This window comes from Cydia amplana, chromosome 10 (assembly GCF_948474715.1).
Source record: "Cydia amplana chromosome 10, ilCydAmpl1.1, whole genome shotgun sequence".
Taxonomy (NCBI): domain Eukaryota; kingdom Metazoa; phylum Arthropoda; class Insecta; order Lepidoptera; family Tortricidae; genus Cydia; species Cydia amplana.
The window spans coordinates 12,733,299-12,742,792 of NC_086078.1; the positions used below are offsets into that span (position 1 = coordinate 12,733,299).

At 34.7% G+C, this 9,494-nt stretch overlaps 3 protein-coding genes across 3 annotated transcripts; 1 reads left to right on the top strand and 2 right to left on the bottom strand.

Annotated features, from left to right (window-relative positions):
* Positions 1 to 4,343: 4,343 nt before the first annotated feature.
* LOC134651845 (8-oxo-dGDP phosphatase NUDT18) lies at positions 4,344 to 5,684 on the bottom strand. The gene has a single exon (XM_063506966.1). The coding sequence runs from the start codon at positions 5,440 to 5,442 to the stop codon at positions 4,447 to 4,449; it is 996 nt and encodes a 331-aa protein (XP_063363036.1). The 5' UTR covers positions 5,443 to 5,684; the 3' UTR covers positions 4,344 to 4,446.
* A 229-nt stretch (positions 5,685 to 5,913) lies between these two features.
* On the top strand, positions 5,914 to 7,445 carry LOC134651846 (ATP synthase subunit O, mitochondrial). The gene is made up of 4 exons (XM_063506967.1): positions 5,914 to 6,051; positions 6,129 to 6,383; positions 6,720 to 6,911; positions 7,222 to 7,445. The coding sequence occupies exons 1-4, from the start codon at positions 6,025 to 6,027 to the stop codon at positions 7,375 to 7,377; spliced, it is 630 nt and encodes a 209-aa protein (XP_063363037.1). The 5' UTR covers positions 5,914 to 6,024; the 3' UTR covers positions 7,378 to 7,445.
* Positions 7,446 to 8,274: 829 nt separating this feature from the next.
* LOC134651575 (c-Myc-binding protein) lies at positions 8,275 to 9,098 on the bottom strand. Its single transcript, XM_063506679.1, has 2 exons — positions 8,916 to 9,098; positions 8,275 to 8,706 (listed from the first exon to the last, which is right to left on the bottom strand). The coding sequence occupies exons 1-2, from the start codon at positions 8,928 to 8,930 to the stop codon at positions 8,458 to 8,460; spliced, it is 264 nt and encodes an 87-aa protein (XP_063362749.1). The 5' UTR covers positions 8,931 to 9,098; the 3' UTR covers positions 8,275 to 8,457.
* Positions 9,099 to 9,494: the final 396 nt, after the last annotated feature.

Here is a 9,494-nt window from a genome sequence, read left to right on the forward strand (position 1 = left end):
GTGTCTGATAAAAGCAATGTTTTGTATTTACGCCTACTGTATACAAATCAATAAATTAGATGGTACCCAAATAATGAGATTTAAGAGGCTTTTTTAAGATTTTGTCTATAGCTTTTGAGTAAAAAATAACAAGCCAAGACAAAATGCTGCAATAATTGGAAACAAATTGTATTAAACGGAAAACATTAGTTAACTCTAAAAATTATACAATGAAGTTACCTTTGCCTTAAAAGAAAATTCTCAATATTCAAAATGGTGCAGTCAGAAAGGTTGTATACATCCTATTTATTTTTAGTTATAATTTATGTAGAAATAAGTAGCAATCAGAAGTTTTTACATTATTCTGTCTGTACCCTTAATAAAAGCTCATGAAACTATATTGCGGAATGAAAATTAAATATCCCTCTAATGGAAAGCTTACACATGTATGTATGTATTATTATATCAGCGTGTCGCGCTCGCACATGAGTGACGACGATCATTTACATACCTTTTTATATAGCAAAGTGCTATTACCAAAACTACTTTATCTTTCTCTTTTTTTAAGTATTAAAACTCATCTGCAGTGTGCGCTAAGCCACGCACACTCTTACGTAGCCTTATGATTATATATACGCTAGCACCTAGGAACATTATCCAGAAGAAAGACATACTTATAACCGATTGGTTGTTTTAATTAACGTCCCACACCACATGGCGATCCTGCCAGGATCGCCATGTAAGGTGTGGCGTCAATTGATACAACTTGTTGGTTGAAAGTATGATTTAATTCTGAAATATGATCCTTAACCTACGGAATATATAGACAGATTATGTGAAGTTGTGTGTAACGTACAGTGCACACCACAAATGTATTTTTTATTTAATTCCGAATGAGATTGTCGATTTTATTTTAAACCAACTGTATAAATGTATATATTTACTGTAGATGGATAATAATACAAAACTTAGTTGACTTTTAAAATATTGCCTTGTAAAGCCTCTTTTTGTTTTGTTTAAATAAACATACCTATTTATTATCAGCGATGCTTGCTTAATAGAAATTAACAAAAGATCTTATTTTACATAGTTTTACAGTACCTATGACGCAAAAATCATGATTAAAATAAATTTTATTACAGCATAAAAGAGCCTGCTCTCTATATTCTGATTGTTTTGTCAGTCAAGTTAATCTCTTTGTAAAATTTTCTCTAATTTTATTTATACAAATGTCAGTTGCCCTTAAGCCCCGTCTCGCGCGGCAAACTATCGAACATTGGCTTGCGCGGCAGCCGCGCGAGCTTGTGTTCGATAGCTTGCCGCGCGATATGGAGACGGGGCTTTACAGTTATAAGATGCGTATCCGACACTATTAAAACGGTAGAAGGACCCCTAACCACCATCTATAAGATTCTTATTTTCATACAACGTGGTGCTATTCCTAAATAATAAAAAATCTAAATAGTGTAATTTTTACACCTCGACGTAGGTCCATGATGTGACTACAAGTGTCGCTAACTACATATACTCTTTGGAGGCCCACTTTGTATGGAAATTATTCTTTATTATTCAACTAATTTACTATAACTAGACATCCCACCTAAGAATTCATTCCATGTGTGTTGTTTACTGCTCAATTTCGTATGAAAATTGTGTTGTACACGTATAGGTACTTGTAATATTTGTCCACTGAAATAATGGGTATTGTATGTCTCTGTTTTATTTAGTCTCATTCAAACCATATCCATGATTGTGTGAGGAACGCATTATGCAGACCGTTCTACATGTTCTATACAAGGATCCTTACATACCTTGTTTTATACATGGATATAAAAAATACTGAGAGGTGTAGTCAACAAGTTTGACAGCTGAATTAGATGGCGCAGTACGGCTACGTAGTCCCTGTAAGCGGTAACTGACTAGGGAACAAATCAAATTATATTTATGAAAATATTTTTTTAAGTAGTCGCACTATAATATTTAAATTATAAACTGAAATAGATATCATACACCAAAGAATATATATGCGACCAAATCCACCGGTTAGGACGTTATAGCCGCGTAAGCTGAAGACGCGGGTTCGTTTCCCATCTGGGCCACCGGTGGATTTGGTCACATTTTCTTTGGTGTAGGATATCTATTTCAGTTTATAATTTAACTAGTTAAAAAACAAATCAAAATATTTTTATAAAATTTATTTGATTTGTTCCATCGTTAGTTACCGCTTACTAATTTACGGGGACTACGTAGCCGTCGTAGTGCGCCATCTAATTCAGCTGTCAAACTCGATGCTATAATATTACCATAGAAATGAAACTCGAACTTTGGGCGTGATTGCAATAATTTTCATTTGTCGAACGAATGAAAACATACTTAATGTTATTTACGGTTTGATCTTGATCTTAAACCGAATGTTTCGTTTTAATTGTAGTTGAATTCTATTGATGTTTAGTTGCATTTATCATTTCAAATCTTTTAAAATTTAATATAAGTATTCTAGTTACCTATTTATAACTACACTAGGTATATGACTTTACTTACCAAGAAAAAAATGTACCGATAGGAAATCTGTACAAGTTGTAGGCACCACTTTTGATTGCTTTTGCCTGGCTATATTACATGAAATTAAGGATATTGATAAGACATGATGATGTATTATATATACAATTTGCTTATAAAATGCATTTTCTAATGTAGAGCAAATTATTAATAAACAAAATTTTCTGTTATGCATTTTCGATCGGATACCTAGGTATATTCAATTTTCTAGTCAGTGAAAGTTTTTTGTATCGCTTTAATAAATCAGTTAGGATGACATGAAATATATTGTTTCATTTTGTTACCTATTTCCTTTAATGGTTGGTAAAATGCTGGCTGTACTTACCTGCCGTTACCGCTTATTATGTCGTCACGGTGAATGCCCATTTGCACAAAGGGTCGGCAACGCGCACGTGACTCTTTTAGCAGTGCAAGCGGGTAAAGAAGACTAATGCTATCTAAGATCTTACATCAAACGCATCTTGGGACATGATGAAACTTATGATGACGGTTCCGTTTTTACTATTTGTCTACGGAACCCTTATAAAAACGGTATTTATTTGTTGCGCCAGAATAGAAACTTCATTAGAAGAGGATGTTATCCATTCTGCAGTTTTATGATAATTATGATACTTATAAAATGTCTGAAATGCCATTGTTTTACAATGTAATCAAGTATGAAGGAATTTGGGCTACACCAATAGGTACTATCCGTTACTATACCTATCAGTTATTAGGTATTTACATGCATAATTGTTGTAGTAAAGGAAACGGTTGAACAAAGATTACTCATCCATGCGGTCAGTTATGCAATTCGATTTTCTTAAAATAAGTGAATTTGAGCTCTTGATTATTTCATGAGAGCTACCTCAAGAAAGGGACCTACGTGATATTATTCAAGGTCAATATTTCGCTCTCCGAGATTTCCACTTGCGCGTAAATTCCAAAATTCCTTAAGAGGGAGCGTAAAGCCAGGAAATTAGAAAAGCTCTTGATTAAAACATGTAAAAATTAAGTATAAAAATAACAGATTTACTTAGTTTTAATTAAAGGTTCTTGATATTTAACTGATCTTATGAAATATTATAGCAGAGTTAATTCAGATATATCTACATACAGTAGAATCGGATTTTAATGCGCCAAACTATGAACATACAGAGACTCCACTCCTTTGACGCCACAACACAAATCCTGGAGGAGCAACTTTGCAATATGTTTAGCAATACACATTCTTATTATTTACATATATCACAACAATTAAATATTGAAACAAGCCCTTGTTTTAACATTTTATTAAAGTGTAAAAATATAGATGTATAATAAAATTAACAAGTACCCAGCACATAAAAAAACTTACACTAAAAATAATAGAAATAAAAATACTTGGTTACAGTTTAAAGCATATATCATGTGATGCTCTTGGTTTGATATACCTATAGTTTGATTGATATAGTTTTCAGGTACTGCAATAACAGTCTGAGATTACAAATTATGATGTCTTGTGATCTAAAATAAAACTAATCATATGTAAGAATGTTAATGTGACACAACAACATTGGGTTGGGCCAAGGCAACATTGGCATCAATTTTATGAATATCTACTTTTTAGATAAAGTTAAATCATAGCATTTACGCCATTCGCCATACGATTAAATAAATAAATGGATAAAATTCAATGTAAAATGGAATGTGTCAGTATAGAACTTATAGAAATGGAAGTATTCAATATATTTTAACATTTTTTAAATATCTTACAATCTGTCTGCCATTATCTAAAAATATGTTATATGTATGTATTGTTGTTTATAACACTATGTTAGTTTTTTTTGTTAGTACAGGTGGTTAACATACATCTAAACAACCCAAGACAATAAATTGAGTATTCTTGATATACATAATTGTATGCATTATATTCATAATGGTCATGGATCAACGAACAACATGCAGTTCTACAGTAGAATTTTTTGTCGTTATTTTAGATAACAATTGATGTTCTGATTCCTGTGACAACTCATGCCATACACATTTACCAATCAGAGGCACCTCTTCTAAAGGAGGCCTAAATGCTACCAACAGGGTCAGACAACAGCCATCACTTGAAGGATCAGCCTCCACATTCAGCAGGCCCAGAGGCCGGTGTTGCCCGACATCAGCTCCAAACATTTCCACCATAAACCTCCTCAATGTTGAGTGCACACTCTTAGCTGGGTTAATTTCACAAACCGGAAAATGTATGGCAGTTTTTTCACTCAACAACACATGGAGCCTGTTCGTACTTCGCCTTTTAATAACTACAATCAGCCTTAGCAGATCTTTGACATGTGGAATAGCAGCAGGTAAAAGGTCTTTGTGCCAACCATTTCCAGGATGACTTTGTTTGTACAATTGAGTCTTTTCAATTAGGTGCAAGATATCATTGGACCTCAAAGTTATCTCTTGCAAGTTTGAAATCCACTTTGCTTGTAATGATTCCTTATCAGCTTTGGCAGGAGTCTTGAGTTCGCCTCCTGTGACGTCAGCGGTGAGCACGAACCTGTACCACATGCCGCCGGCGGTCTCCACGACCAGCAGCGTCGTGGGGTTGCAATGCAATCCTGTTTCTTCAAGCACTTCTCTCATAGTGGCCTGCACTATAGTCTCACCTTTCTCCATTCGTCCTGCGGGCAAGTACCACTTGCCGGCACAACTTTCCTTCGCTTCCTGCATCATTAATATTTCATTTCGTTCGTTGATAATAACACAGGCCACAACGTATGTTACATTTTCTCCGAGTACCGGTTTAAAGTTAGACGGCGTTGTCGGTGTGATGCCTTGAGATTCCGCAACAGAATTTTGATCAGCAATGGTAAAGTCACAGAAGTCTTCGCCTTCCAATCCTAAACCTTCCAGTAACCGAGCAACATTTGTATCTACTTGGCGCGACATATTTACCCACTTTCAATTCTAAAAGAAATGACACAGCGTACTTAACAAATGATTTGACTGATCAATAGTATCGAACTGGATTCGCAGGTTTTGTTTATGCAATTTTAATATCCATTAACGAGCATTAGGAATTTAAACAGAAATATTTCGCACACTTTTGTGTTTACGTCATAATTGTTCCGTTTCCGAATGACGTTTGATTGACAAGTACCCCGCAGGCAATGGATTGGACCACATTCCACAACGTACAGCTATGCGAGGTGTGGCAAAAAAAATCTAGAGGTTAATGAAAATTCCTTGACATCGAAAATTTAACGTATGTTATTGTGTAGAAATTAATTATTAAAGTAATTACTAACATATCTTCTAATATAATAATGAAAACGAGGTCTGCATGTCCACATTATTTGAGACACATTTTATACCTTCGATTTTAGTAGCGAAATGTCAAAATCTGAATGAATGAATCGCCCCGAATGAAGCGATTGACAGCCAGCGGGTCGAGCCGAATAGCTTTTCCTTCCATCATCGTGTATTTGGTGATTTTATAATTCAAATTACGCCAAATTCCAATCAGAAACAATGTCTTTGACTAAAACAAATATGCTGGTATGTACCTGTCTTTCATTAAAATTCATTTTAATAATGTTTATAACTTTTCTGACCGTTACGTAATGTTTCTCTAGGTGCGATCCCTGAGCACCTCGTCCGCTGCTGCTCAGCTCGTGAAACCCCCTGTACAAGTCTTCGGTATGGAGGGTAGATATGCGTCGGCTTTGTACTCGGCGGCCTCCAAGAACAAGTGTTTGGATGCTGTTGAGAAGGAACTTTCCTCGTTCCAGCAAAACATGAAGACTGACGCAAAACTGAAGGAGTTCCTTATCAATCCGACCTTGAAGAGGACTCTTAAAGCGGAGGCCCTTAAACATGTTTCCGGCAAGGTACTTATTTAGGTTTATACATTTTACTAGATTACATGTTTATCCAGTTGTGGGAGTTGTGGGCACTGGGTAGTGGTAAGATTATATGCATAAACTTCACATCAAATCAATATTGCCTACCTATTAAAACTGTCTACCCTTGCTACTGTCTAACCAAGGCTTCCCGCAATGTAAGCTAAGGTTTGGATCTTCGTGGTACTTAAGTATATACAGAATTTGTAAACTCCTATATTATAACATTTAAGAAATACATACATACCTGTTTTATAACTTTTTAGTAACAAAAATGTATTATTAGTGTCTACTAATGCAATATTTTTTTATCATTATCCACAGATCAGCCTGTCTCCTGCCACAGGCAACTTGTTGTGCTTGATGGCCGAGAATGGCCGCCTCGGCAAGCTGGAGGCTGTCATCAACGCCTTCAAGATCATGATGGCTGCCCATCGTGGGGAGGTCACCTGCGAGGTTGTCACTGCCAAACCCCTGGATGCAGGGCAGAAACAGAACTTGGAAGCTGCACTCAAGGTACTAAAGATCACTTCAAAGTTAAAGTTGCTAAAGATAATGTATGTGGAGCCTCAGGAATTAAGTAAATAGGTAGGTCAGTCGTTTTGTTTCTTCAGATTATGTGTCTAGACAGAAAATATAAAGATCTAAAGCTAGTATCAGGATAATAGAAAATCAATAGCTATTAATGAAAGTTTTTTACATTATTTTACTTGCTTGGTTTATGTGAAGCTATAATACATATGTTTTTTTTACTACTTACTAAGTTAAATTGTAATAAATATCGCTAATTGTTACACTTGAATCAATATTTGTCGTTCATTTCCAGAAATTCCTGAAGGGCAGTGAGACTCTGCAGCTGACGGCTAAGGTTGATCCCTCCCTCATGGGAGGAATGGTTGTCTCCATCGGTGACAAATATGTGGACATGAGTGTTGCCAGCAAAGTCAAGAAATACACAGAGCTCATCAGCACCGCTGTTTAAATAATTTAATCAATAGTTGTCAAGCATAACCTAGTGAAACATACATTAAATTAAATCAATTGAAAATCGTTTATATTTGTTTTAATAAGTAATTTAACCTAGTATGACATGTAGCAGACATAACATACAAGATCAAAAAATTAATTAAGAGCATGACCATAATTTTTTTGACAAGCTAGTAAGAGAAGGGTGCATTTGCTTCATATGTATGTATAAATCATTCCCATTTCTGGGTATCCCACAAAATATGGGAATACACCAATAAATCTTGTTAAAACAATTGTAATTATTTAAGACTATTCCAGTTTTAAAACAATCAATCATTTATTACACAATGGCAAAACCAAGAGTTGTGTTCAGTGTTTGATATTTACTATTAGAAGGTTGATTGACTTTATGGCAGACTACACAACTTCTTACGAGTCTGATCACATAACTTCTATGCTATTGCTATAGTTCGTTTTTTTTAGCATTAGAAATAAGATAAACAATCTTGATGTGTCTTTTAATTGAAAAACACATTTTAAAAATAAGTTACAGCAAATATGTAACAATTATGAATCTAATAGGATCATTTATATTCTTCTGCTTTCATAAGTAATAGTTACTGATTTTTAAAAAGCATTTTTCAATTAAAAGACATGTCAAGATCGCTTACTCGATCGCTATCATAGTAAGTTTATTCTATAAAATTAAAACCGCTTAATGAGTTGGTAATAGTTAATTATTACCAATCTGCAAGGAAATAAAATTCTAAACTTTTATTATTTTAGTCACTGTCTACTAAATGTTTTGCCAGAGAAGTCTAAAGGAAGGTAATGAAAATTTCCTTTTTTTTCTCGGATTGGTTAGTTTGCAACAGCCAAGTTATTAGGAATGGAAATGAAATGCAAATACTTAAGAAAGAAACTGAAAATTTTATTGTGCAACCTGCACATCAAAAAAAACTTAAACATAACAAAAATACTCTCCTTATAACACAAGTTATATTTCTTTAGGATCAACAACAATATTTTCATCTGAGATCATTGTACAATCAGGTTCTGCGAGATCAGTTTTATTAAAATAAGATAATATTTATTAGCCTTCTGTTGGGGGTGCATCTCCTTTTAGAAGCGCGTTTTCGGCTTCTAGTTCGGCTATACGAGCTCTAGCAGCCTCCAACTCGTCCTCTCCGCCATCAGTGCCTAGATGTTTCCGCATATATTCCAAGGCATCCTCGGGCTTGTCTGGTTCTTCATATAAACTGACTAACACTTTAGTAAGAGCATCCATAACTCCGGCTCTTTCTAAATATCTTCTGAACTCTTCGCGTTTAGAATCAATTGGCTGCAATAAAATATGTGAATGGGTGTGAATTCAAATTTATTGAAAAGGAAGGTAGGTAGTGTCCAGATAACGTATTTGGTTAAATTTGTTAATTCAGAATAGTTAAAGGAAATATACCTTGTTGAAATTGGGCATGTCGTTTGAATTAAAAGATAAGGGTAAGAATATATTTCATTTATGAGTAAAAATTTATAAAATAAAAAGCTCACCTTATAAGATGACATTGTAAAATTTTACTGCAGTTTCCGAGGGCAGAACAATTGTTGACTTATTGTAATTATTTCACGAGACTACTTCTAGAAGAAATAGCAAAGCTTTCTTCAATTTGCAAAGCCGATCTCGCACAACACAACAACAAAATAGTCAATATTTTTCAAAGCGAAGTAAAGTGACGTATGTTGTCTATGCAATATTACGTCCGTTATCAAAGAGAATATCCGTTACTTCCGGTTTAGAAATAGCGGCGAAAAAACAAATGAATATTATTATACTTGGTCAACCAGATCTTGACTTTAGAAAAGGCGGCAAATTTGAAAAATGTAGGCGCGAAGGGATATCGTCCCATATAAAATTTGAATTTCGCGCCTTTTTTTACTGACAAGATTTGGTCCCTTAGGTCGCATTGTCCGATTAACTAGTCCGATCAATCGGAATACGAATATTTTTTTTTTCTGTTGGCTCGATTGATCGGACTATATGACCTTCTCAAATCCTGTCAGTCCTACTATCGGAGTAATGGGATTTTAAAAGTTCGTCTAGTTCGATCGATCGAACCACGAGGTTGTTTT

Bases quoted from the DNA above. Each gene is read 5' to 3' on its own strand.
- LOC134651845 (XM_063506966.1), bottom strand. From the start codon at position 5,442: ATGTCGCGCCAAGTAGATACAAATGTTGCTCGGTTACTGGAAGGTTTA.
- LOC134651846 (XM_063506967.1), top strand. From the start codon at position 6,025: ATGTCTTTGACTAAAACAAATATGCTG. The intron at 6,384-6,719 runs GTACTTATTTAG...CATTATCCACAG, and splicing joins TTAAACATGTTTCCGGCAAG to ATCAGCCTGTCTCCTGCCAC. The intron at 6,912-7,221 runs GTACTAAAGATC...GTTCATTTCCAG, and splicing joins ACTTGGAAGCTGCACTCAAG to AAATTCCTGAAGGGCAGTGA.